The sequence below is a fragment of the Pocillopora damicornis genome, chromosome 7 (genome assembly GCF_964200805.1).
Source record: "Pocillopora damicornis chromosome 7, jaPocDami1.2, whole genome shotgun sequence".
Lineage (NCBI taxonomy): Eukaryota > Metazoa > Cnidaria > Anthozoa > Scleractinia > Pocilloporidae > Pocillopora > Pocillopora damicornis.
In genome coordinates this window covers 19892085-19919758 of record NC_142676.1, presented here as the reverse complement: position 1 = coordinate 19919758, position 27674 = coordinate 19892085, and the positions used below count along the sequence as shown (strand labels likewise).

The 27674-nt window shown below is 37.8% G+C and overlaps 4 protein-coding genes and 1 long non-coding RNA gene across 6 annotated transcripts; 4 read left to right on the top strand and 1 right to left on the bottom strand.

Annotated features, from left to right (window-relative positions):
- Positions 1-203: 203 nt before the first annotated feature.
- Positions 204-6815, top strand: LOC113677496 (WD repeat-containing protein 20). 2 transcript variants are annotated; one of them, XM_027194312.2, is made up of 4 exons: positions 204-519; positions 3387-3569; positions 4411-5494; positions 6218-6815. In XM_027194312.2, the coding sequence occupies exons 1-4, from the start codon at positions 274-276 to the stop codon at positions 6313-6315; spliced, it is 1611 nt and encodes a 536-aa protein (XP_027050113.2). In that variant the 5' UTR covers positions 204-273; the 3' UTR covers positions 6316-6815. The 2 variants fall into 2 exon arrangements, with proteins under 2 accessions (XP_027050113.2, XP_027050114.2); XM_027194313.2 differs by having other exon boundaries at positions 4411-5502.
- Positions 6816-8760: 1945 nt separating this feature from the next.
- Positions 8761-15179, top strand: LOC113677468 (actin-related protein 2-B). Its single transcript, XM_027194281.2, has 10 exons — positions 8761-8940; positions 9019-9129; positions 9248-9406; positions 9534-9590; positions 10773-10845; positions 11211-11347; positions 11876-11961; positions 12185-12248; positions 12707-12985; positions 13538-15179. Exons 1-10 carry the CDS (start codon positions 8773-8775, stop codon positions 13706-13708), a joined length of 1305 nt encoding a protein of 434 aa, XP_027050082.2. The 5' UTR covers positions 8761-8772; the 3' UTR covers positions 13709-15179.
- Positions 15180-15426: 247 nt separating this feature from the next.
- Positions 15427-17792, top strand: LOC113677494 (uncharacterized). The gene is made up of 3 exons (XR_016188095.1): positions 15427-15557; positions 16808-17135; positions 17641-17792. It is a non-coding gene; the product is annotated as an uncharacterized LOC113677494 (long non-coding RNA).
- Positions 15736-24042, bottom strand: LOC149043050 (uncharacterized). The gene is made up of 9 exons (XM_089211119.1): positions 23801-24042; positions 23451-23522; positions 22738-22895; positions 21945-22058; positions 20062-20298; positions 18801-19061; positions 17623-17763; positions 16796-17101; positions 15736-16665 (listed from the first exon to the last, which is right to left on the bottom strand). Exons 1-9 carry the CDS (start codon positions 23977-23979, stop codon positions 16199-16201), a joined length of 1935 nt encoding a protein of 644 aa, XP_089067245.1. The 5' UTR covers positions 23980-24042; the 3' UTR covers positions 15736-16198.
- A 480-nt stretch (positions 24043-24522) lies between these two features.
- LOC113677453 (uncharacterized) lies at positions 24523-27271 on the top strand. Its single transcript, XM_089211118.1, has 5 exons — positions 24523-24781; positions 24870-24935; positions 25030-25101; positions 26262-26437; positions 26939-27271. Exons 1-5 carry the CDS (start codon positions 24558-24560, stop codon positions 27148-27150), a joined length of 750 nt encoding a protein of 249 aa, XP_089067244.1. The 5' UTR covers positions 24523-24557; the 3' UTR covers positions 27151-27271.
- The last annotated feature ends 403 nt before the right edge of the window (positions 27272-27674 follow it).

The following is a 27674-nucleotide window of genomic DNA, read 5'->3' as shown; positions in this document are numbered from 1 at the left end:
AGCATCAAAACATGAAGAGGCTTAAGACGAGAAAATAGCAGTAAGGACTTTTTTTCCTTTTAGTTTTTTCGTTCTGAATTATTTTTCGAAAGCGAGTAAAGGCAAATACATCCAAAGTTCAGATGTTGATTGAACTTCACTCCGCAAAACTTGATTTAATTAAATTGCTCGGAAAACAGGAGAAGGATCACCCTCGGTGCACGCATGCGCAAGAAACCGCGCAAAGCAAGCAACCAAGCCGTCACAAGGGATGTGTAAGTTTTAAACGTGAAAATGGCCGCTGGAAGAAGCGCTGCAGGCCAGGAAATCAAACAACACTTTGCCACAAAGGAAGGCTGCTATAGACTGTTGGATTTGTCTGTTTATTCGCGACCCACGAAGATCCCTTATTCAGCTCAACAATGTCACCCAGTGCGAGTGTCATTCGTTACGGTGAAGGACCAGGGTGGTTGTAATGAGCGAATCGCGTTCAATGTTGGAAGAGAATTGTACTTTTACATCTACAAAGGAGTGAGAAAGGTGAGAGGAATGCTTGAGTATTGTGAAGAATGCACATCAAATTAAGATACTGTTTGAAGTTTTAAGTGAACGCATTTCAATGCGGTATAATTTCCGTTTTCTTGCACGCACTGGCAGGTTTCGTTTTGTTGTTGTTTCAATGTTGTTGCGGTGATCTTAGCTAATGCGCCTGAAAATTTTTAGAGAAATATCCCCCGTTATTCACGCGGCTAAAATCCCTCTTTACGTTACGGTCCCTTCACAAGGCTTGTTGTTGAGCATTGTCTGGGCAATGAATTTGGTCGCTTCGTCTTGTTCTTGGAACACTAGTAAATGTGATAATGTGATTGCTTAGCTTAAATGTTAAGAAAAGAAAAATACTTTAGCTTATGTTGATATCCCTTCTATGGTCTCTGCCTTTCATTGCAAGATTTAAGTATTACTTAGAGGTCCATGTCTAAAATTACTCTAGAAAATTCTGATTCCTCCTTATTGAACATTCATCATAGATGACTCGAGCTCGAGTATATTCGGTATATTGATATGATCAAATCTTCGAGAAGAATATTCTCAGACATCAATATATTCTAATTTCTGGGAAAATCTTCCGCGAAAGCTTGTTAAGCTTCGATTGTTTTTATTTTCTTTGTAAATTTCAGTTTTGATTAAAATTATGAAATACATTTACCAAACACCGTTAGCGTGTGTTTAAATTTTAGGGAAAATACGTTGTCTAAATATGAATACCCCCGGGTATAATTTATTTGGCGTCTGATTCATTTGAACAGTAAAGATAAGGTGTATATCATTAAATAATTGCGGTGCCTGATAATAAAAATTTTTATCCATAACACCAGTCACAAACAGATGTTTGATTTAATGGGTTTAATTTAGGTTTGTTTTGAAGAGGTGAAAACTTTCCTTTACGCCTTTTAATACCACTTTCCAATTTTTCTTTAATGTATCTATGGGCAAAGCCCACCGTCTTCTCAAATTTTGACAATCGCTTTGAAGATTTATTGTCCAAGTGTCATGCCTTTCAAAGTCTTGATATCAATGGATTTATTTTTAGCTTGGGTCAATCAAATACCTGGCAGATGTTTGTCTTCTTAAAATTTAAATATAGTCTAAACATGCTCTTAAGCTATCATGCAAGACACATTTAACTGTGGTTGGTCCGGTGAATCATGTGTAATTTTTTTATTTTTGAACAACCATGCACTCGCTTATTTAACATCCAGAGGGTTGCTTTGATAAATAGGAGAGTGATTCGTGACAAAATTCAAATGCGTACTGTCTCATTATTGAAATGAAATTTCTTGGTAATTTAAGCCAAAAACACTTCTGTGTTGCTTAAAAGAAATTTGAAACCTTATGTGAAAACAAGATTGTTGTATCCAAGTATACTAATGCACTGCTGCAAAACAATTTCAGGACAAGTTGTTTTGTAAGGTGACTGATTTAGTTATCTGTTGTTGACTCATCTACAAACAGCGTAACGTTTGCTCTAAAGAAAGAGGCTTTCAACCTTTTGTATGCTGTTGCATGGAAACATGTAACCATTAAAGTGGTTTTTAAGTGAAGCAGAGTTAGCTTTGAAAGTTGCTGAAAATGATGCAGACATAGAGATGCATCAAGGATCTTGATTAGCAGTCAATGTGTTGCCAATGACATTTTTTTCAAACTCTTAAACAATGTTTCATTATCTCACTCATAAATGATCATATCAAGCTCTTCTCAGTATTTTTCTCATATTGTCAAACCTGTATTTAGCAATACCACATTAAGCAGTCACCCTGTCTTCTTTATTAACCTTTTCACTCCCAGATCACATTAGTAATTCTCCTAACTGTCTGACATACAAATCTTATAATGTTAGTTCAGAGAATTTAGTATGGGATCAACTAAGTATCTCCAAATCAATATTTTCCTTTTTTCTCATCACTTGTTCGGTTGATACTGTATCGATATTGTAAGAAGAAATTCTGTCTTGGTCACTAATGGGAGTTAAGGGGTTAAGCAGTCACTTGTCAAAGTCCTGATATTTTCTCCCAATTTTCACTTCTATTGAGCAGTTGTCATCCCTGACTGAGTTCTAACAGTTTGTTTGTATTGTCTTCTGTCAGTACTGAGTGGTTACTTAAATAGAGAACACTCAAATAAAGTTAACCCTTTAACTCCCAAGATCTCAGTAGCAATTCTCCTTACTGTCTCCTATACAACTCACATAATGTTAGTTTGGAGAATTTGGAATTGGATCAACAAATAATCCGCTAACTGATGTTTTCTTTATTCTCATTACCTGTCTGCTTGATATCATACTGATAGTGTGAGGAGAAATTTTTTCTAGGTCACTAGTGGGACTTGAAGGGTTAAGAATAATCTCTCAAGTAAATTTGATCCCATGTTTATCTGCTAGGAGCAAAGTGACTCAGAATTAGGAATGGAAGTGTGACATGAAAACTGCAAATGGCAAACTTAAAAATTTATGCCAATTTTTTCAGGCATTTCTACTCCTCATGGCAAGCAAAACAGTTGCAGCTTCAAGCACTGCATGATGATGGTCTGTTAGCTTGACTGGGAATAAACTTGCATTAACCAACCTCTTACAATGTGATTTGGGATGGAAATATTTTATTTTTTAACCCTTTAACTTCCAAGATCTGATTGTTATTTGTCCCCTGTAGCTGCTACACATTTCCTTGTAAAATAGTTATAAGAACGTGGTGCTAGATCAAGATAGAAGCTTCTACCTGATAAGCTTGAATATTCCCATTACCTGTTTGCTGAACAATGTATGGATATTGTTGGGAGAAGTTTTTCGTTAATCACTTCTGGGAGTTAAAGGGTTAATCTGGCTTTTTTTCTCCCTTTCTCTCTCCCTGTAGGCTGCAGATCTTACAAAGCCTCTGGATAAACGACTCTACAAAGGAACAATCCCAACTTGTCATGATTTCAATTTGTTGACGCGGTCAGCTGAAAGCTTAGAGTTGTTGATTGGGTTTTCTGCTGGACAAGTACAGCTCCTTGATCCAGTTAAACATGAAGTCAACAAACTTTTTAATGAAGAGGTTAGTATTATTGCCAATCATATCTTTAAGGTAAAATGCTAAGGATCAACGGAATCATCTGAAAACACTTACTTGAATGGCTACTCTCAATTTCAACAAGTTAGGCACATAACGCAGAGTATTGTTTCACCTAAAGTTCAGACTCAAATCCAGTTTTGGAGGTTACCCTCCTCCCCTCAACCTCTTCTGCAGTATTTTGTAAAGTTCAGGTGACAGGTTTACTGGTTTTTATTTATATCCCTGGTGTAGCAAATACAGTGGTCTAGCATTAAGCACACTGGACCCCAGATCAAAGGTACAGGCTTAAGATTGGGCCAGGTCATTGAGGTTTTCATAAATGGCTGAACACTTAACTCTTACAGTGGGTGTCTCCAGCTAGATGTACTTGCAAATTGTCAGGAAAGTCTGAATAAATGTGAAGTGAAGGGAAGGGGGGTAGACCTGCATTGAAATACACCCCTACCTTCAAGAGAAACAATGCTCTTTCTAGCTTAATGCCACAAAAACTGGGATAAACACCTGCTCCTTAGGCCGCTTAGGTCAAGTACAACTTCACCTATTTGTATTCCTTGTATTGGAGAGAGGCATTGCCATAATAAAGTACCTAAATATGCAACTTAACACAAGGACTGCAGGCAAGGCTTGGATCCAGTGCCTGTTTGCCAACCATTAAACAGCTTTCCTTTAAAATTTCTTCAGTTCTAAGTTAATTTTTAGTTAGTACATGTGGAAAGTCACTGATTTAAGACACCCCGAAATATTCTTAATCATACAAATCCTCTACATTAGGAAATATGAGGTGACAGGAATTTGCTTCAAATTTTGTGACTTATTATTTCAGAGATTGGTGGATAAAACAAAGGTTATGTGCCTGAAATGGATTCCTGGATCAGAAAACTTGTTTCTAGTGGCTCATGAAAGTGGCAACATGTTTGTATACAATAAAGAACACCCACATGGGATAGGACCACCTCAGTATGCTCTTATGAAACAAGGACCTGGTTATTCAATTCATAGTGGAAAATCCAAAACTCCTCGGAACCCAGTTTGTAAATGGACTATCGGAGAGGGCTCGATAAATGAGTTTGCTTTTTCTCCAGACTGTAAGCACATTGCTACAGCAAATCAAGATGGATTTCTTCGCATATTTGACTTTGATTCACAGACTTTGTGTGGTGTAATGAAGAGTTACTTTGGAGGGATAATTTGTGTTTGTTGGAGTCCAGATGGTAAGTACATTGTCACAGGTGGTGAGGATGATCTTGTGACTGTTTGGTCTTTTCTGGAGAGGAGAGTCATAGCCCGAGGTGTGGGACACCAATCTTGGGTTCAAGTAGTTGCTTTTGATCCTTATACAACGAGTGTCAGTCCAGAAGGAGGTGTTGATGACAGTGATGAGGAGGAAATGGAGCAAAATGGGATTGTTCCATCATCTGGTTCTTCTTCTCTAACTGAGGATAAAAATGTGACTTCTTATAGATTTGGTTCTGTTGGACAGGACACAAATTTTATGTTGTGGGACCTAGGAGATGACGTCCTAAAACCTCAGAGACCTCGTGGAAGGAGCATGCGCACTGCCACACTTTCAAACTCATATGCTACTTCAGCACCTTTTGTGTCTAATGGACCTGTTGTTCATGAGGTGAATCACTCTGGCAGCGGTAATGCTGTTGCACCAATGTCTTTTGATGCACCCAAGAGTTTGACACAAGTACATTCATTAAGTAAGTCTGTGGAACACCTCGTCAATATTGGAAGTGTTACTCCCGGCACAGTTTTGTGTCCACGGATGGATGAAATATCCATTTTAGAACCTTTGGTTGCAAAGAAAGTGGCAAATGAAAGATTATCAGCATTGTCTTTTAGAGAAGATTGTATTGTCATGGCTTGCCATGAAGGATTTATCAGGACTTGGGCGCGACCAGGTAAAGTGGTAAGTGTGAAATGTGTGCCTGCCATATCTCTCACATGTACGCAAAACTGATAAACTCGTAATCTGTCATCATTACAACATTGCACAATCAAATGTGTGTTTTCCACATGTCCATTTAACTTAACCCTCTAACTCCTGTGAGTGACCAAGACAGAATTTCTCCTTACTATATCTATACAATATCATGCAGACAAGTGATGAGAAAGAAAAAAAACATAGATTATGGGATTACTTATTGATCCAATACCAAATTCTCCAAACTAACATAACAAGAATCGTTTGATAGACAGTAAGGAGAATTACTGATGAGATCTTGGGAGTTAGAGGGTTAAATTAGCCATGTGTTTCATAGTGTTAATTAAAACTATGTGTCTTGTTGTTGCATTTGTGCTATTTAAAAAAAAAAAGAAAAAACAAAAAGAACCACCAGCTGCATTACATCCAAGCTCTTCAATGATTTTGGTGTGATCAGGGGCAAATTTAGCTGCCAGTATATTTTCTAGTTACCATGGGGGAAAAATGGTCACAGCTTGGAGCAGTGCTGCCTGGGGGTTTATGTATTGACCACTACTGTTTCTCTGTCCCTGAGGAATGCAAATCAGTATCAACAGCTTCCAGGTACAGAGTAAACTGTGCTGGTGCAATGCAACATCTCAAAAGGAATCATTTGAACAAATAAAAAGTGTCATTTTGTGCATGCTTTCTTTTTTCTCAGGGTGTGCAGCCTACAGGAACAGTAGTGTGAGCAGTGCAAGTGGCGAAGATACAGAAGGGAACAATGACACAGACGAATTACCACACTCAGCATGTTGAGCATCATAATGGACAATTTTCATCATATCACCCGCTCTTATTCTGGGATTTCCTATGCTATTATCCATTCTTTTCATTTGTAAAAAGAAATAATCAAGACCCAGTTGTTCAAAGGGCAGATAACACTAAATGGATAAAACGCCATCAGGCAGAAAATAGTTAACAGAACCTGCTGCATTATCCTTGGTATAAAGATTTATCCAGTGATATTGCGCAATTCATCCTTCGAACAATCAGGGGCTGGTGAACAAGAAACCATGTTGATTTAGCAACTACACAGTAAATAGTTGTTCTCAAGTGAGCAATATTTCAAAAATTGGAGTAATTTGTTGTGGTGTTTTTGGTACAAGGAGTTTAATCACACTGTTATTTACTACCTGAGCCACTGGTGCTCGCAAAATGTGAATTTATTTGAAACTCATGTGATGTTTAACATCAATTGCATATTTCCATGTAATTACTGGCAGATAATTAAAATGAGTCTTTGGTCACACAGTAAATAGTGGTTGGAAAGTTCAAAGTGTTGTCAGAATTGAGCTAGAAATGAGAGTTGACTTCAGAAGGTAATTTTTTTTTTTTTATCAACTGAGTTGATATTGTAAGTTTCCGACCATCAGGCTCCTACCACTGTAAAGAATTTCCAAAGCTGAAATTTTAAGCATTAGCTCCTAGTGAGAGTGGTCCGCAAAAGCCTGATCACAGGCTCACTTTGATGTTTCTGAGTTAACACAGTCAGGTTTAAATCCCACTCATACCCACTCTGCTCTCTACAAATAGTCCTGTACCATCATTGCATTTTGTATTATTTTCTTCTCATCATGATCCTCTACACTACATTTTTGCCTTCATTCCATTGTCATCATGGTGTTAAAAAGTCAAATGACTCTCCACACTTGTTCAAATTTGATCGAGTGTTGAGTTTTCACACCTAAAAGATTTTTCATTTGTGAATTTCTTGTTGAAAAGTGACTTCATTTTAGCTAAGAAAAGGAAAGGGTTTTACCGCCCATTTTTGAGTAATTTAATTTCAAGTCATGTTTTAATCCAATTCAGATTGAAAATGGTAGAGGAGTGAAAATTTTTACAGCCAGCACAGAACTGCCTGTCCCCATCTCTTACATGATCTTAGTTGATGACTTTTGAGATGCAAAGTAACGTTTTCTTTGTCAAAAAATTTGAAGGCAACCTTTCATTATGTTAGGGTGATGTGCCATGAAAGTTGAAATTCAATTTGCAAAGCATCACTTCCACTGAATAACAAATTTGAAATATTAAATTTTTTCCTGAAAGGTGTCTTGTTAGTATTCTGAGGTAATTAATTTTATTAACTCTTTAACTCAAACACAAAAATTATCCTTGCAATTCCAATGTTATCTAACAAACCAGTTATGGGAACAGATAAACTTACCAGCTGGAGGGTGTTACCTTGATATAACACCAAATAAATTCTCTTGACCAGCCCACAAGTAAATGTATGGAAGGCAGTAGGGAGAATGGTTAATTTGATCTCATGATTAGAAGTGTTACCTAGTGACAAGAGGGGTTGCTTGATGTTTTTCAAAGAGTCAAGAAGAATAAGGAAAATTTCATGGAGAGATTGAAGGGTCTTTTTTTTCGCAGGGTGTACGATTGGTACAAATTGAATTGACTTGGGGATGCCACGATCGTTCAACACCTCTATGAACCACGTTAAGGGTACTCGTAGGAAGCACTGTTGTCGAGGGATCCCGAATTAAATTATGTTATCAATGAGGAAAATTTGAGGCATAGGAAAATGCAACAAGAAGCTAAAATAATGAGGAAATAAAGAAAGTTCAATGAGGAGATAATGGTTCGTAGGAGGGAATGGGAAGATCGAACAAACGAAGTGACACTATATACGGGGAAAGTCAAAGCGAAAACAAACCGTCGTGCGGTACGTGAAACGCAAAACAAACACGAAAAGGAAAGTGACGGCCGAAACAAGGCCGGAGAAACCGTCCCTATGGCTTTTCCATTGCTAGCAACTCACCATTGCTTCACAGCGTTATTATTTCCTGCAATCTAAGACTTTGGTCATTAGGGCCTCTAAAACCGACTTTCATTTCCTTGACTTCCTTCAAATTTTCTGAAGTAAGTTCAAGGGTGTAGCCGCCATGTTGTACGGAATTGGATGCCGGAAAGCTATAGGTATCTATGTCTTTACTTGAAGACGAAAATAGCCTGGTTTCAGTGAATTGTTCCAAGTTCTTTGCTGTGATTTTACTACAAGGAACGAGTAACATTAAGATGTAGAGATATTAAAAAGTCTTAGCACAATGCTGAAGTTTAAAACTCTCTTTTTTAACTGATTAGTGAGAAATTATGAAGACAGGCTAAAATATTTTGACCGACAGAGCCTTTTTCGCATTTGTGCGAGATTTGATAAATTCGTGATACTAGAAAAAGCAAGTCAAAAGCATCCAACGAGGCAGGTACATGATGGCAGCCTTGGGGGAGGTGCCAGGAAACGAGCTATCACGTGACAAGGCGGCGTTGAGGAAGTTAGCAGCGGCCATATTGGTTTTGACGAAAGTGGTCGGTGTGAACAGCACGGTCATGGATGCCAAGGGAAATAAAGTTCTCGTTTGCGACAATGGAACAGGGGTAAAATGATAAGTTGTTACACAGCTGGAAGTGATGTTTAAAAGCGAACTAATTTGATTTAATATTTTTAAATTACAGTTTGTCAAGTGCGGATATGCAGGCTCAAACTTCCCAGCTCACATCTTTCCTTCGATGGTGGGCAGACCCATTATTAGATCCACAGCGAAAGTAGGAGATATTGAAGTGAAGGTTAGTGTTTCATGTTTTGACATCGTTTATTTAACTCAAAAGTTCAAGCTTTACTCTCGTTCAAACTGAAAAAGTTGTGTTTCAAAAACTACTGTACATCCGTTGTTTCGCCCTTTAGGATCTGATGATTGGAGATGAAGCCAGCAAACTAAGATACATGTTAGAAGTGAACTATCCAATGGATAATGGAATTGTTCGAAACTGGGAGGACATGAAACATGTATGGGACTACACGTTTGGAGAAACAAAGCTTAACGTTGATCCAACGAATTGCAAAGTGAGCATTAAATAACTTTTTCGTTATCGTACCCCTACTGCACAATAATTAACTTAAGTTTTATTGCCCCATTAAAACTAAATTGACAATTCTTGTCCAGGTTTTCTCATTTAGTCTTTAAATTTAGGTTCTGCTTACCGAACCGCCTTTGAATCCGACGAAGAACAGAGAAAAAATGATTCAGGTAAGTTCACAACTCTTGGTCTCTTGAGGTTTCATTTTCAAAAAGCTCACTTGATGAAGCTTATGCTTTAAGTGAGAACAATTAGATCAAGGTTTCTTGCAAACTTTTAAAGTGTTGTGAAGGTTATAGTTTATCTGTAAAAGTTAACACAAGTGGCTTAGCAGATTAGCACAATATCTAGAGGAACAAACAATTCATGCCACGAAAATGTATATCTTAAACTTGTCTGTGAGTGTGTCTTGCATCAAGTCTCATCTGCTGGGGTAATAACTCGTTCTTTGGTATCTCATCTATTTATTGCTGTTACTTTTGAAGGTAATTACTTCACAGAACATGGCAAATTCATTGCTTAATCACTTTGCATTTGAAAGCCAGTTAAACAGTTTTATAAAAAATTTACAAAGAAATATAAAGATGTTATTTCCTCATGTAGTGAAAGAAGGATAATATTTGTCTTGGTTTTTTTTCTGGGGTACTGAGACCAGTTCTCCCTTTGCTGCTAATTTTATTTGATGGGGAAGCTCTCAATAACATTAAAGCAGATAAGACAATGAAAAATTAACTTTATTGTGAGTAAAAATCTTGAGCTTACAAACCATTCAAAACTTTCACTCACAGGAGTGGCATAGAGGTAATTTGATACAATATAAATTTACTATTAGCAGTAAGCAGACAGGTGAAGGGAATAAAGTTATATCACTTGGGTAATATTTGATTTGAAACCAGATTCTCAGAATTAAAATTTTTAGAAAATGTACAGTAGACAAAAAGGAGAATTGGCATTGAGATCCTTGTATTGAGAAAATAATCTTTTTCTTTAGAATTCCTGGGTATGATTGAGCTAACATTACAAAGTGGTGACTTTCTCTTAAGCCTGAGATTGTCATAGATCTAGAGGGAAAATGACCATTTGGTGGCCTATTGTTTTGCTTGTTGAAATTTTGAACTGCTGTCCCAGAAATAATCAATGGGTCAAATTTGACTTCAAAATCTCAGTACTGGTTCAGATTTTGAAATTACTTTTGAACTAACAGAAAACTTGCATTGATTACTTTTGGAGAGGGTCCCTATAAAAAGTATAACTACATCTTAACAACGAATCACAAGTAGAAATGATGTTTATATTGAATCATAGCTGGTATGATGAAATAAATTTTCTCAATTTTTGATTTGTTAATACAGGTCATGTTTGAGAACTACCAATTTGAAGGTGTTTATATCGCTATTCAGGCTGTTTTAACTTTGTACGCACAAGGTGAGTAGATAGTGATCATAGCATAAGTTGACTTAGATTGGCATCTTTGTACATGTAGTTGTAGTACCTAACTCTACTATGTGTACTGCCCCTATCCTGTTTTAACTTTTTGTATTATATCAAGTATAGCACTTAGGTTTTTATTAAGGTTATGACAGTGAATGACATTTCAACAATGATGTGAGTGACAGTGGCTGTTATTTTGACAACCTGAAAAGGAGTTAGTGTTCAATTCAAATGAATTGACTTTACTGATGACTTCCAAAGTGGTTGTTAACTATTCTTTCTTATTTTGCCATATTGTAATATGGTAAATTGTCTTCATTCGTTGGACATACAAAACAATTTTTTCTTACCATCTATAGGTTTGCTGACTGGTGTGGTAATAGACTCTGGTGATGGAGTGACTCATATCTGCCCAGTTTATGAAGGCTTTGCTCTGCCTCATCTCACCAGGAGATTAGACATAGCTGGACGAGATATTACCAAATATCTTATCAAGGTAACTATTAACCTTAACCCACTTGCTCCGTCGTTTTCACAGAATAATGCAAAAAGTTTCAATCCAAAGCTAATCAGGTGTGTTTATCTTTTCTTTGTTCTTGGTACTAAATTGATCCCAAGGAATGAAAGAATTCAAAGTTTCTTAACAATAAGGAGCCTCTCATTCTGTGCAACTAAAGGGAAGGGTTTTCCTGTTGTTTAGACATGAAAGAAAATGTAAAAGGAAGTTCAGTGTCAAATGATGGTTTTTTAAGATCCTGAGAAGGTAGTTCATCTAAATAATTGATCCCCTTTTTGGCTTTTTTTCTTTCACTTAAATCCTTTGCATTTTCCCATGACACAGTTATGGCAATCATTAATATCTCCAAGTAGTATTTCCTCCATGAAAAATTACTCATTATCATAAAAAGGACTGCTTAAAAATATTGTGGTAGGGTTAAACCAATGCAAAGTGCAAAGAAAAATTTTACAACGTTACCATTTGCTCTCCTGTATTTTGAATGATAAGTTTGTCTTTGTTTGACAGTTGCTTCTGTTGCGCGGATATGCATTCAACCACACTGCTGACTTTGAAACTGTCCGTATGATGAAAGAAAAGCTCTGTTATGTCGGGTAGGTAGAATTTTTATCCATGCCTTGATACAAATAGTCAAATATCTCAATTAAAATGTAAGTTAACTCCTTTAGATAAACCTTTTTCCTTAGGCTCCCGAAATCAAGTCTAAAGTGTAGAGTATAAATCCCATTGTGTTCACACGAAGATAAAGCTTGGTAAAGCAGTTCATTTCAATGTTCATTTTGTCTGCTTATTATATATTACATTTGTTATATTAAGGTACAACATTGAACAAGAACAAAAGCTGGCCTTAGAAACAACAGTTCTTGTAGAACAGTACACAGTAAGTCCTAGAGACATTTTTGGTCATTATTTCAATCTGCTCTCCCTGGTAAGAAAAATCAGTAACTTTTTTATTGAGTTTTAGGGAATCATTACTTGCAAACTTAGTATTCTTAATAAAATTCTTTTTATTTACCAACTAAACTGTGAAACTCATGGTAGGCTGAAAGGTTGATGAACATGTGCAGGCTTAGTTTCAGGGTATGTAGTTCAGTGGGTGTGGCACTTTGGTATTCAAGTTTGGTTGAAGTTTTTATTTTCCTTGTTGTCTGCCTCTCACCACTTAACTGCTAGGCAAGAACTTTCATCTCTAAGCATATGACAAATCCTGCCAAATTTTTAGTACGAGTCAAGTTTTTTATTTTTCAAGGCAAGATTTCATCAATTCTAGTACAACTCTCAGCTAAGGAAAAAAGGCTTGATAATTTCTTCTTGTAATAAGTCATTCCTCTTTGTAAGCTTCCAGATGGACGGGTTGTGAAGATGAGTGGTGAGCGATTTGAAGCACCTGAGGCATTGTTTCAACCCCATCTCATCAACATTGAAGGAGTGGGTGTGGCAGAGCTCCTGTTCAACACCATCCAGGCTGCAGACATTGATACCAGAGCAGACTTTTACAAGCACATTGTTCTGTCTGGTGGTACCACTATGTACCCTGGCCTACCAAGCAGGCTAGAGAGGGAGATCAAACAGTTGTATCTGGAGAGAGTTCTTAAGGGAGATACCACAAAATTGTCGGTGTGTAACCACCTTAATCGCTCCCCTTTTCTTTTCTTTTGTTTTTTTTTTTTTTTGGTTCATGCCAAAAGACACAACTTGAACAATGATTGAATAAATTAGTTGAATAACATCAATTTGATCTAACTAGGTAGTTAGGAAAGGTCCTCTCTCAAATTGTGAAAATTTCCAAAGGTTACTGTCACAATTGGCATCTTGATATCAGAAATGAAATCTGCAATAATTCATGCTCTGAAACATATTGTGGACTAGAGAGACCTCAGAAATTAGATATATGATCATGAACCTTTCAAAGTTCTTGCTGTTGTAGAAGATAATTTGGTTGATTATCAACTGAGTTGATAATGAAATTAGCCACAGTAAACAGTTTCTAAAGCTGACATTTCAATTGTTAGTCTTTCATCAGAGTGGAGAGGAATGGTAGGTTGTGTGCAGTTAGTTGGTCAGTCTTTATGTCTTGGGCTTGTCTTATGTTATCAAGAAATTAGAATGTATATTAAAAGTTTCCTTAAACCAAGTTCACTTTTTTGCTATTTTCATCATTATTCACAGAAATTTAAAATCAGAATTGAAGATCCACCCAGAAGGAAACACATGGTGTTCCTTGGTGGTGCTGTGCTGGCTGACATTATGAAGGACAAAGAAGGATTCTGGATGACACGGCAAGAATATCAAGAGAAAGGACTTAAAGTTTTAGAGAAGTTGGGAGTGAAAGTTGGTTGAAGTCAGCTAGGTAATTAGAGAAAAGATATAGAGATTTTGTTAACATGGGGAGGAAAAAACAACAGAAAATTCCAAATTGAAATAATGGGCAAACTCTTCTAAACAAGCTCTCTTATGTGATCATTTTTTTTTATGCCATAAGAGGTTTACCTGTTCACATTTGCCTTTCTCTTCATCTCGTCTTGAGGTGAAAAGATTTTCTGCTTACATTTTAATTGAAGGAAAAAAAAAACAATCAAGTGTACATAAATTCTCCTTTAGAAACTTCTGGTCATTTCTGCCTCAGTTTTGGAAAAGTGCATTGAAATAATTGATGGCAAAATAGTATATTTGGTAGGTTGAAATCAGACCACTTACAACATCATAAATTTGCAATGAGATACTGCAAAAAAAAGTTTCTATTGTTATTTGCAAACAGAGCAGTGATGTACTTTGTTGTAAGTGTGAATGAGGCTCAACACTTGAGAAGGCTCTTTGAGATAGTTGAGGTGAAAGCTTAGATCAGAATATCAAAGAAGCCATCACATTTAATTTATGACAGGAAAAAAAAAACTTAGTCATGTTGTGATGCAGTTGGACTGGTCTTTTGGCATTGCTTTCCTATAGCCATTTTGAAATATAAAGGTTTTACTAACATGTTAACTTTCCTTTTTATGCTCTTGTAGTGAGAAGTGGATTTAATATTGCATGCCATCTTTCTTGTCAGGGTATTGCAATTTTTCTGACATCATTTTGTTTTAAAGCTGCATTTAAATTAATGAGTTTCCTGTAACAATTCCACTGTCACTAATACTTTTTTTTGTCATGATAACTCTTAAGCAAAGATAATGTTAGCCAGGTCATCCACCCAAAAGAATTTTGTCCTTGGAAATTATTTGTCACCAAAGTCACTTGTTTAAATACTGGATTGTATCAGTTTGTGAACAAAGGGTGTTATAACGGAATGCCTCTATGAATTTCTCCAGCAATGCTGCTGCTGAGAAAACTTGTGGGTGGAAACTTTTAAGTAAAAATGGAGCTTAATAAAACAAGGTGTTTTCTCAGATGATCACTATGCCTGGAAAGAAAAAAAGAACATTTCATGAAAATTGAAAAAATGATAATAGTTTCTAACTCCTTCAGCAAAAGCAAAGTTTCCATTTGATCAAAGATTTGTGATGTTTTGTCATAGAACAATAATTTCCACCTGAATTTCCTGATGGCCTAGTGTAAGAGCCTGTATTCGTTGAAGAGAGAGCTTGGTTTTCTAATGTGAAGAGTTTGTGAACTGTACAGATTAGTTTCTTATTAATTAATGAAGAGATCATTCTTAAATATTTTGGTAAAATAATACTTTCCTAGTTCCCTTCACATGTTAATTATTGCATTATGTAATGTTTTTCTTCCCGTCTCCATGTTGTTGCTCGTGGAGAAATTGGAATGCCTTGCTAAAGCAAAGAGATGGAAATAAATGTTCTTTTTTTATTTCAAACTTCGTGTAGTTCACTTGTTTTATCAATTGTGTTATTGATGGATAATGGCCTGTAACCGCAGGAAGAGGTAGAGGAAATGCAAATGACCCAGACGGTTTAATTTGAAAACCAGCGATCATGAAACCTGAAATAATTCATGTTCTCCTTTTCATAAAAGAAATCAGTATGTTTGTGGTTTTCACGCCAGTGAAACTGACATAACATCAGCGCCAATAATATTATGGGTTGCATTTGTTATCATCCTACAGAAGTCAAGTGTTTCCACCGGCCGAACCCCGCCCAGCACTCCCGCATGCTTACACAGGCACGAACTTATGCTTAAAAACACTACCACAGCCCATCAAGGAACATAAGGAAGAATTTAAAGAAATTATCAGGTAATGTCGCAGGGAAAGTCCGTGGAAAACTAAGGATTATAAAAGGTTACTACTTGGTTAACGGGAGGGGGGGAGGAGGCGAGGAAAAACCTTCAAGGGAGGGTATCACAGCAAGAACATTATCATATTAATTAAGAACTTAGAAAGGGAATGGTGAAGGACAATCATAAACAGAGCGTTTTGCATCAGAACTTTAATTGTGACTAATGAATGTGTGATTCATTGATAACTGGATATTGGAAGCTTACAGGATATCGAGGAATAAATGGGGAAAAAAGAGAGAGCACTTCTAGGTTTAACAAAAGGAGAAATTGAGATGTAGAAAGGCTTAATATATAAATATTCAAGGTGAGAGGGTAGACTTTTAGTCCATGTTAACATGCAATCTTGGAAGCGAAAAAGTATCCTTGTATCCGGCACAAAGGTAAACACTGAGACTACAGCAACAACATTGCTAATAGCCGAGCGGTAAAAGTCCGAACAGACGAAATCCAGAAAAAAAACTGTTCGATACAGGTCAGATTCAAGACATAAAAGGGAATAAAAGTTACAGGCAAAACAAGGTTATTTAAAGGATTGAAACAAAACTTAAGTCTTCTTGCCGAGCTGAATAAAAGGGTACACTCAAAGCCAAATATGTATCAGTGGTGTTCATCAGAAAGATCTTCATTGTCATCTTCATAAAACGTTACCGGAACGTTCTCAGAAGGATCCTTACCGTCTATGTTAAAAATACTCTTTCCAGCCACTCCAAGGCCGCCCGTGGCATCGTCCATTCCCTCGGGATAATACTCTTCCTCGGGATATCCTTCTTGATACATTCCATCCGCAGGATATCCTTCTTGATACATCCCATCCGAGGGATATCCTTCTTGATACATCCCATCCGCAGGATATCCTTCGGGATACATCCCATCCGCAGGGTATCCTTCGGGATACATCCCATCCGCAGGGTATCCTTCGGGATACATCCCATCCACGGGATATCCCTCGGGATACATCGTACTGTCTCCATGGTAGGCCATCTCGTCTGGATAGTACATTCCTTCATTTTCAGCGAAGAACATCTGATCAGGATCGTACACTTCCTCAGGGTAGTAATATTGATCTAAAACACAATTCCGAGAAGAAATAGTTAATTTAAAGTAGGCCTGATTCACTTCATTAATTCAATTCACTTCTTCCCAAGGATCATGTCTGCTGACTGAAGATTACAAAATATTAATTCCGTTTCTTACCTTTATATCCAGGTTTTCTGCTACACATTCTTCTACATTTTCTGTAACATCTTACAACGAAAATAAGAAACAGAACCAGAACTATGAGGCAAGCACCACCTGCAATGATGAGGGTGTCCAAGGCCCCATTTTTAAGGTCCCTCAACAAGATCTTGGGAGTGAACCAGCGAGTAAACCACGTGGGCCGGCATTTAAGGCCATCCTTGTTATAACCATCTGGACACTCGCATTTAAAACTACCTTGTATGTTACGGCAGTGACTTTGTTTCTCGCAGTTGTGTTTCCTTGTCTTGCACTCATCTATGTCTGTAAGGCAGACAAGAAGGAATCAATGGTCAAGGTATAAGAGAACTGTAGTCGATCTCACTGTCACCTTTAAGTCAACGTGCAAGCAGGCCCTTGTTAAAAGCGCTGCAGCACGGGCGTTTCTTTGTCCAATGGAAACTATGAGGCATAAGGCTTGATGCATGTGCAACGCGAGACGGTGAGGGGTCTTCAGGGGGTCCGGTACTGGTAAACAGTGCCAGACTCCCGGCAAACCTCTCCCCGACTCGTCTCAAATCTTGCAGTTCCCACAGGGCGGGGAGAGGGGGCGTGGGAGATCTTACGATTAAATAGCATTTCGTCCTTATGGCTTCATGCCACTGAAACTGTGATAAGTTGGCTCTTCCCCCATTCCAACATCCTCCCCCCTATATTGCCAAGCTTTTTGTCCACCTCCTCCCCTCCTACCGTTTCTCGTTTAAAAGTTTTCCCAGTATTCAAATCCTTGTTCCGTAAATACGGCTAAACAAAAGTAAGAAATCGCGACCGATAAAAGCACAAACCTTTGCATTTGTCGTCAGATTTAGTGGCAAATTCGTCGAAAATGAAGCCGGCACCACATCGACAAAGGAAGGATCCTACCGTGTTGGAGCAAGTTCTATGCTGGCCTTTACATTTTGCAGTTTCCGTGCATTCATCGATGTCTGATATGTCAATAAAAATGAAATATTGTGCCCCGAGTGTCACTCTCGTAAATTCCAATAAGCTACAATTAAGAACGTGGCTAAATTTAGCCGGAAATATCTTCGTCACGTTGTACCGAGAGACAATCTCTTTCAAAGAATTCTCAATTGACTGTCGCAAAAGCAAAGGCAAAGTGATCGTAACGACCAATCTGAGCGAAGGAAGATACCTTTAAGAGCCAATTAGAACTCAGAGTAAAAACGAGCCAACCGCGAAAAGCGCGGGGAAACGCATATTACCAAGTTACGTTTGATTTGCGTCTTGTATGTGACTGGTTGAGAGGATAGCACGAGTTTTCTGGACCAATCAGAGAGCGGAGTGATTCAAAACCAATACGTAAACCCGGATAACTTTTAATACTCAATTGAAAATTTCTTTAACCCTTTAACTCCCATGAGTGACCAAGACGGAATTTCTCCTTAAAATATCAATGCAACAACAACCTAATAAAAATGAGAATAAAGAAAAATATCAATTTGGGGATAATTAGTTGATCCAATACTAAATTATCTGAACTAACATTATAAGAATTGCACGATTGACAGTAAGGAGAATGAAAATTTTGATCTGGGAGAGTCAGAAGTGTATGCATTCGCGAATCGATACAACACATGAGCCACACTGATTCTGAGCTGAACTTTTTTACACCAACCACTATTGTGATTATCATCACTAATATTACAGTGAAGATTTGATGGATCGACGGCACAAAAGTTTTTCACATAGCAAATGCCCATTTCCGAATTACCTTTGGCCTCTATTTCAAAGCAAGTCCTGGTGCTCATCCTTTCATATGATTGTAAGTTTTCATTCACATATAACTTAAACTCGTTTTCATACACATGGTTGAGCACCAGGCCTAGTTTTTAAAAAGAAGCCAAAGGCAATTCCGAAATTCGACACACTATTGTAGAGAGAAGCGATAAAATGAGGAAAGACTCAAAAGAAGGGCTTCGCCCCATCATAAACTACTGAGTAAATACAATTATTTAATTACCTATGCATTGATGTGATTCTTTAGTCTTGTAGCCAGGTTTGCAATCACACTTATAGCTGCCATGGGAGTTTTTACATGTGCTGGTGTTTTGATTACAGGGCTGCAGCTTACACTCGTCGACATCTATACACTGTTTCACTTCAGGGACATAGAAATACCCATTTTTCATGTCACCAAGACATTCACAACCAAAACTGCCTGGAGAGTTGACACAGCTTACATCTTCGCCACACACGTACGGGTCGTCACATTCATTGATATCTAAAAAATAAAGTTTATGTCATTCAAAACAATAAAAAAGTGGATGGAAGCTTTGAAATGTTGCAGTGATATCTATGCTTTGGTTTTATGCGAGCTTATCTGATTTGTTCAAAACAAGATGAAGCTAACCTAAGAGTGACTATTTACGATCTTTCCCTTCTGTTTTATGGCTGTTTGTTTTGTGCTGTTTTTTCTTTAACGGTCGTGGGAATGCAGAGGGAATGCAATAGTCCATTTTACAGTTGTGTGCTTGGTTTCCAAGTCTTTGAACAGGAGTGAGGCCAAGGTTGACCTTGTTATGATACAAACCTTGTTGCTTTTCAAATGCAAATTGCTTTTTTGTCAATGCTAACTCGATACTGGTCTTAATCACAACAAGGTCACCTTCAGCCTCACTCCAAATTAAAGGCTTGGCGGCTAAGTACACAACCTTAAAATGGTCTATTGCACAATCGACCTTTGAACGAAAAGAGGCTCTACCTTTTCTAAGAATGACGCACCCTGTCTCGTCTCCATATCTTGTCGTATCAGTCTCTTTCAGCTCACAGCTCTCACCTCATATCAAAGAATCTGATACCTATTTATTGTGTACTGAGGCTTTGCAGAAAGATTTGTAAAGTATGGTTTTACCAAGAGTTTGCCTTTCACTAAGATAAAAATGGATAACATTTTTTGCTACAGAGCAATTTTCAATTGAGTGACAAAAGTAATCGGGAATTTCCTTGGTTTTGCTTTACATCGCTCTGTGATTGGTCCAGAAACTCGCGCTACTTTCTCAACCAATCAGATGCAAAATTAAAACCAATTACGACGTGATTGCCCGCGTTTTCCCGCGCTTCAGGCAGTTTGGTTGTTTATACTTTGAGTTCTCATTGGCTCTTAAAGTTATTTTCCTTTCTTCCGATTGGCTGTTGTAATTGCTTTGGTTTTGGTTAAACGACACTCTATTGAAAAGCGCTCATAACAGCTTAGTTATCAAAAACTTAGAACATACACTGACCTACGCATACTTCGTTCTCCATTTTGAAACCCGGGGTACACTCGCAGGTGTAACTTCCCACATTGTTCTTGCAATAAGCGCTGACTTTACCGCATTTGTGAGATCCGCTCATACATTCGTCTATGTCCTCACAATTCCCTCCCTCTTCATAATAGCCGTCCCTACACTGGCATGTATGGTTGGTGCAAACTCTGCCAGTTGGGCAGTTTATGTTACTTCTGCAGTTAATGCTGCCATCTGTTTAAAGGGGAGAATACGAAACTCATCGAAAAAAGGAATCAATTCCTTCATCATGCGAACGCTTGTAACTGTATTAGCGTAAAACAAAATAAAAAATATATCTACCTGATTGCATTGGCACAAAAAAAATGAAAGAGTAAAAGGTCAAAAGAAGGGAATAATTATAGCCTGCATAGCTGGCCTTGAAGGAGGAGGGAGGGGAGGGGAGGGGAGGGGAGGGTAAGGGTAAAAGCGGAGGATAGGGGAGGGGAGGGGAGGGGAAGTGGAAAAGAGGAGGGGGGGAAGGAAGGCTCTTTTCTCCCCCTCCCCCTCCCCCCTCCTCTCCCTCCCCCTTCCCTTCCCTCCTTCTTCCCTAAGAGCCAGGCTACGCAGGCTAGAATAATTAGGAAATCACCTTCCTTGTTATGAAAAGATTTCAGTAGTTCCAAAATATACCCAAATCTACATTCTTATTTTTTTAACGATCACAACAGCGATGAGTGGTTAATTTTTGCTGTCCTTCGGAAATTAGATTTGTTCAATTTACTTCGCCGACTTCTTCGGTCCGGGATAGTTATCAGATTTTATAACCACGGGACGTCGCAACGTGGCGGCCATTCCGTGCCTAATTCGATATGTTCGCTTTTTGTTCGTTATTACTCGCCGTATGTGCCAATGATTTTATTGGAAATTAGTGAATAGATACTGATCTTCACGCGTACTCAAGATGGTGGTCTTCAAGGAGTGTTCTTAAGGCCGTGCTTTCTTTTATCGCCAACTTAATTTCATTTATCGAACGAGTGAGGGAAAAGAAAAACTTCAGAAGCTCTTCTTTTTGGCCTGGCCAAATCGATATTCTACATTTCATAATACAGAGATTCTCAAACTGTTCGTTAATGCTCTAGAAGTATCATGTGATAGTATCCTTCGTGGTCTTCTAAAACAGGAACTGGATAAACTTCAAAGAATTCAAAACACTGCAGCACGTCTTATCAATGAAACTAAACGATAAGAACATCAAACCTGCCCTTCGAGAACTACACTGGCTACTTGTTAAGTCACTGATTATATTCAAAGTTCTGCTCATCACTTTCAAAATTATCCATGGACTTTGTCCAGCCTACTTGTCGTCCCTCCTACAACAATACCACCAGCAAAGAAGCCAACGCTCATCCTCTAAACTACTTTTTACCGTCCCTACTGTGAACTCTGTGACATACGGTGAACGTGCCTTTTCTTTCTTCGCACCTATATTATGGAACAGTCTAGCGGGTTCTGTTAAAAATACAACATCTCTTTTATCTTTTAAATTTGCCCTCAAAACATTCTTGTTTCGGGAGTTTTTTTTTAAAATTATTTTACGTGGAACTGTACCTCGCTTTCATGCCACCCAATTCTTAATTAATTATTTCATTTATTTTCTTTATTACTGTTATAAGAAACATTTTGTAGGTTTTAATCAATTTATTTTTTTCTAAATAGTAATGAAAGCGCGTTTAGTTTTCTAAATACGCCCAAAAACTTATTATTATTATTATTATTATTATTCTTTTCCTGTTTTGAATCTTAGCTGGTGTTGAATTGGTGAACTAACTTTAGGGATTTGTCATGAAATTGTGTTAACATGCCAGTCAAGTACGAAGACCAGTTGTAAATTTCCCTACCTTTTCCCTTTCCTACAGAACTTTTTCCGTCTTGCAAAAAACTATTTTCGTTTGGCAAAGAATTTATTTCGTTTGGCAAAGAACTATTGTGATCAAGCATAATTCTGCCATAACCTACAAGCAAAAAAGAAGAAAGATAATTTATTGAGATATTTTTAATTACCCTATAAATACATACTATATCTATTTTAGACCTGAAAACGATGTGAATTTTCTATGAGTCTTCTGGACCAATCACAAAGCAGGGTGAAGTAAAACCAATAAAACAGATAATTTAACAAATAGAGAAGCCTTGGCTGTGCTCTATTCTGTTGTAAAGCACACAGTAAGCGGCTAGAGCACGAAAGAAGTGTAGGGAGAAACACGAGACGTAGTCGAGCTGCGCCTCGTGTGTCACTTTTTAGTTCTTACCACATTTTGACGTCATCTGTGATCTATCACTGAACAGACGCACGACAACTTGGAATCTATTTGTTAAATATGAACTTTAAAGGTTTGACATTTTTGTCAGCTTTAGTCTTGTACAGCCAATCAGAATTTAGTGTTAACAACTGAGTTGTTAACACTAAATTACCTGCTATACTCTCCCACCGACGTAGCACCACAGTTTCTTTAGAAACTTGCGCCCCTTAAAACCAATGCCATCTTGCCTAGTGATGGTGTTAATCCATCTTCTGATTGAAAACTGCCCCTTTTTAGAGGAGTAACCCTCAATGCTAGCTATGCCCTTTGCGCGATTGTTGTAGCTTCTGTTGGGACACAAAAACTTTATCCTACTTAAAAACAAACTTACCGCAGAGATCGGAGAGAGAGTTCAAAGGCTTATCTCGAAGATGATAAGGTGTTTTGCACTGAATATTATCCACATCTTGAATTACAGGCAGATTCTTCCGGCCAAGTCTAAGCCTTTCGAGATTACAGTCACAATGCAATGGGTTCCCATTTAGATAACTATAAAAAATTGAATGAATGAATAACTAAACCCCTGAGTCTTAAGCTTAAAAAAATAAAAGAAAAAAATTTTTTACACAATTTGACTCTCTGGAAAAAAATTTCAGCAGTTTTTCAATGGCTTATGGCCACTTTTTTTTTTTAAACTTTTTTGGGATAACCTTCATAACAGGGAAGCTCCATACCAAAGGCGATTGATAACCTTTGACTTTTAAATCAGGAATGATTTCATTTCACCGAATAATCATATATAGATTTTTCCTGATAGATCTAGAGTTTTGGAAAAATTCATAATTATCAAGATACTCTCATTGAGTGTAAGAGACTTGGTGACCTTGCGGTTAGTACGCAGGAACCCCGCAGGAACCTCTCTCCAGATAAGAGTATCACTGGGTACCATGGAAGCCTGGCTACTGGAGAAATGCTGGGGTAAATTTGCGATGTAGTTGTAATATTCCTAATCGCTTCATCCCATGGAAACCGGGATAAGCTCTAGCTGGATGGGCCACTTCGTTCAAGTACACACTACACCAATCTACATGGACGAATACTCACACTTTTTGTAACTTTCTAAGGCGTCCCAAATCCTCTTTGGTGAAGTGTGTTATATAGTTGTCTGTAAAATCTCTGTGGAAAATGAGCTGCCTTTCAATGGATAGCAAAGACAATGATATATAAAACCTTATTAAAAGCATTGTACGATAGTTGTTAAGAGCGTTTTCTGATTGAGTGTGGTAACAACACAGTTATCACAACGGTCAACCAAAAGGAAAATAATCCAAAGAGCCAGCCAGAACTCAAAGTGACTGAAAAACCAACTACCTAAAGCGCGGGAACGGAGCGAATTGACTTCAACTGATTCTTAACAAAACGAAATCAATTTGTAACCAAAGTATTTCACATACGCTATCAGTATTCCTTTGTCAATCTTAGGGATCCTGCTGAATCCAACCCCTCTGCAATCAAGCTTTTTTTCAAACCGACGCACTCTGCATCTGGAGAAGGCGCTCTTCTTTCCGTTGGTCGAGATGATAAACACACAACATAGCAACACCAAGATGTGCATTCGCCAAGCGCCGCCCATTTCGGTCTCGGTTTTTCGTCGTCACATCTCAGAGTTTTTGTTTTAACCGATTCAACGAGTGACGTAATAAACTGCAACGTCAACCTAATTGCCAAAGAAAGTACGTAATGTTAAAGACATAACGTTAAAAATAATTGGAACTTTTATTTCAATCATAAGCTAATTTTTTATCTGTTATCTTTTCTTCGAAACTCGTTTTTAACGGAACAAAAATTTATGAATGCGCCAGCTCAGTTTTCATTGAATAAAGTTTCCTAATTCGAAATAGCTTTCTTGACAAAGGTCTACCAAACAGATTACTTGTCAGGCGAAAAAATCGGAGTTTGAAACATTGACGCTGCGCGCATTTGAAAAATGACTAATAACGCAAATTTTTAATTAAGTCAAGCGTAGGCCAAAACTGCAGGTTTTAATCCCAAAAATCTCGAGTAATTAAACGCAAAGACTGAAATAAAATCGAATGAAAATATAACGTTGTAGAAAAAGTTCGCGCTTTTATCGCATGCGCGAATAGCGCGCTCAGCGACCGTTCAATTTGACGTCAAAATGAAGTTTCAAAAACCGCCACTGTTTCTGCAATGGCCAAAACTCTTTTCGCATCAATCTTTGTCTTGATTTTTCTCCAATATTCTCTTTGTGGAGCACAGTCCGGGGAAAAAGTTCCGCATTCGGTTTCTGATGATATCGCAGAAGGCTATCCAACGGGATGTAGATTTTACAAAGACAGGAAATTTTTTCAGTGTCGCAACGCAGGAATATTTGCAATCCCTGAAGTGAAAGAAAGCTGGGAAGTTGTAACTGTGTAAGTTAAAAAATTATATCTGTACAAAATAAGCGTACATTCATTCGCGAATTATTGTGAGTCGTTCAGAATTAATAATCCTTTACAGAGATCTTTCCGGAAACAACATCTCAAGTATTCAATTTGGTGATGGTTACAGAACTGTTCAATCTATGTAAGTAGACGCCCATTTTTCTTCCCATTTTTTTCTAGTTTTCTATCCATCTTCCTTTCCTCCTTCAATTTATAAGTTCCTTATTTTTCAACAGAAATTTGGAGCGAAACAACATCACAACATTTTTTGAAGAATCAATCCAGGAACTAGAACACCTTCATCACCTGTGAGTCTAAAAGAAGTCCTATTATTTGATTTGTTTCTTAACTCAGTTGTGGACTGTAACAGTTTTTTTTATAGCAAAAAAGTAAGTGTGTTTGGTATATGTATTGTGCTGATGTTTGTGATTTAGTAACTACCCTAGGAACAGTAATCGCTCCGTGAGGTTTTTTCAAGATGTCGTAAAAGAGGGCCAAGGGAAATCGAGATTATTCGAGAGCGTGCACAAACGCCGTTTGTGCGCACTCTCGGATTGTTATTCACGAGTTTCGATGTATCAAAAAAGCGAACGAGTGAGTCTTTTGACGCATCGCGTTTCGTGAATAAAAACCGTTTAAGCACTTTCCATGGTATGGTTTTTTTATTTCAAACATACTGAGATTTTTTTACGTTTCAATTCAAAGATTAGAAGTGAACGGCTGTGAAAATACATCGTTCGTCCAATCAGAGACACGAACGATAGTGCTTCACAGTGTAAAGAAATATAAGGCAGTTCGAACCATTGACGTTCCACAGACTGACCAGAAGTTCCTCCACGGAGCTATAGAGAAACCTTTCGCGAGTCACACGATATGCTGTCTGTTTTTTAAATCTGCAGAATTAATTTATCATGCGATGTGTTGCTATGACAAAGATAACGTTAATGGACCTATCGAAAATGTAATATCTCCGTTATTGCATTGCAACTCAAAAGTACTCAGAAAAGTTGAAGTGAAATGACATAGTTATCACGTTTTCATGCCCAAAAATTCACTTACACATGAGTACGTACAGCTAGTAAATCACTTCCACGAAATATCGAAACGGTTCTAAAAGGGGACGTCATTTTAGATTACACGCCGTCTGAAAAGAACTGCAGTCCAGAATCGGACGCCTTCGAAATAAAGTGAAAGTACCTCTCCTTTTCCAAATGGAGCAACTCACAAAATGAGACACCTTCATTTCTCCCTCGTCATGCACATGACTTTATTGAAGCCTTTATTTGCACATCACTCGAACTGGGTGGGAACAAACAGCATCACTGCAAAATGGAAGCGAAATCAACCCTTTTTCTTTTCGAAAAGTTTTTCAGTTGGGAAAAGACAGGCGACTACTTGATACGTAATACGAATCCTGACATTATGATGATTTCGAAACTATTTGATCTTAACTTTTATCTGTTTACAGGTCTATCGGAGGAAACCCTTTTCACTGCGACTGCAATCTGGAATGGCTTCGGGAACGCCTTCTTGGCTCAAAAAACCCCTTCCCTTTAGTTAGACACGTCCAAGATATCAAATGCGCCTCGCCATCCAGTTTGCTCGGAACAATACTGATCACTCTTTCCACGGAGAAGTTATGCGGTAAGGGTATTATATAAATGCTGTTGAAGTAACTTACCAAGGATGTAGAAAATGTGTACCGAGCTGAAATCAGCTGGGACTTTCGTTCTATGGTAGATCCTTTTTTCAAACCGCTAACCTCAGTCAGGACTTAAAATGTAGCGTCGCCAACCTCGCAAAAATATCCCGCAATACTAATTTTAATATACCGTGTGGTCTATTTCCGTTATCCGGTCTTTGAGAAAAAAACTTCAAACATTGTGTAAATTGGTCTAGCCCTCTCAGTTACATATTTACGTTACGTGATGAAAGTGAGCGATATGCGCATAAAGTCAGATGGCACGACACAGATTCATGGTTTCAAGGGATATCTGTTTAATTTGACCACTATAAGTAATTTCCAACAGATAAATTTCTCGCATAAACTTTTTGTATGTCTCGACTTATAACGGAATAAACATTACCTGGCTAATCGACTTTGCCAGTCCAATGGAAACAATTCTCTCTCTCCTCATTGCTTAGGCCCTAAAGTGGAGGATAAACTCTTAAGACCAACGACTTCGGAGTCCGGCTCAGAGAAGGTACAGAAACCGGTTAATTCAACTGCAAAGGCTGCATTACTAAAGGCAAAGCACCAAGCCTTTGAAAGGGGACGGGTAGCGGAAATCGTTGGAGTCACTCTTGCTTTTGCAGTAGTAATAGTTGTAATGTCTGTGGCCTTTATTGCCATGTGATGTCAATTATTGTTCGACCCCAACTCGATCAGCTCTGTTTATATCTTGTTATATCTCTAGTCGTTCTATCCAAACCATAAAAACCCGCGATGAGTAGAAAATAAAACTTTTTCACAACTTGTCACGCTTGAACGACTTTTAACCATGGCTACTTCGGCGAATACGACGCTTTTGATTTGGACGTTTTAAATTTAACAAACGGACCGATTCAGAGTTTCTAAAAAGAAATCATCATCAACAGGTGAACTTGCGTCACTTTCATTCTTCTTTTCAAATATGAATTAGTTTACCTCTTCGATTCTTCATTTTAATTTTTCACGATTATATGCTTTTGTCTGTTCGAGACAGTTACATAATGGCGGGCTCTAAGGAAACTGTTTTTAACTGTCAACCTGGATCACCCAAATTTTCATCACTTCTTCACCAAGAAAAATTTTAAACAGGGGCCCTATCAGTGTTAACACACAGAGCAAGCCTCGACCGTGAGAAACGAGCATGATCACGTGGCGAGTCCTTACATTTCT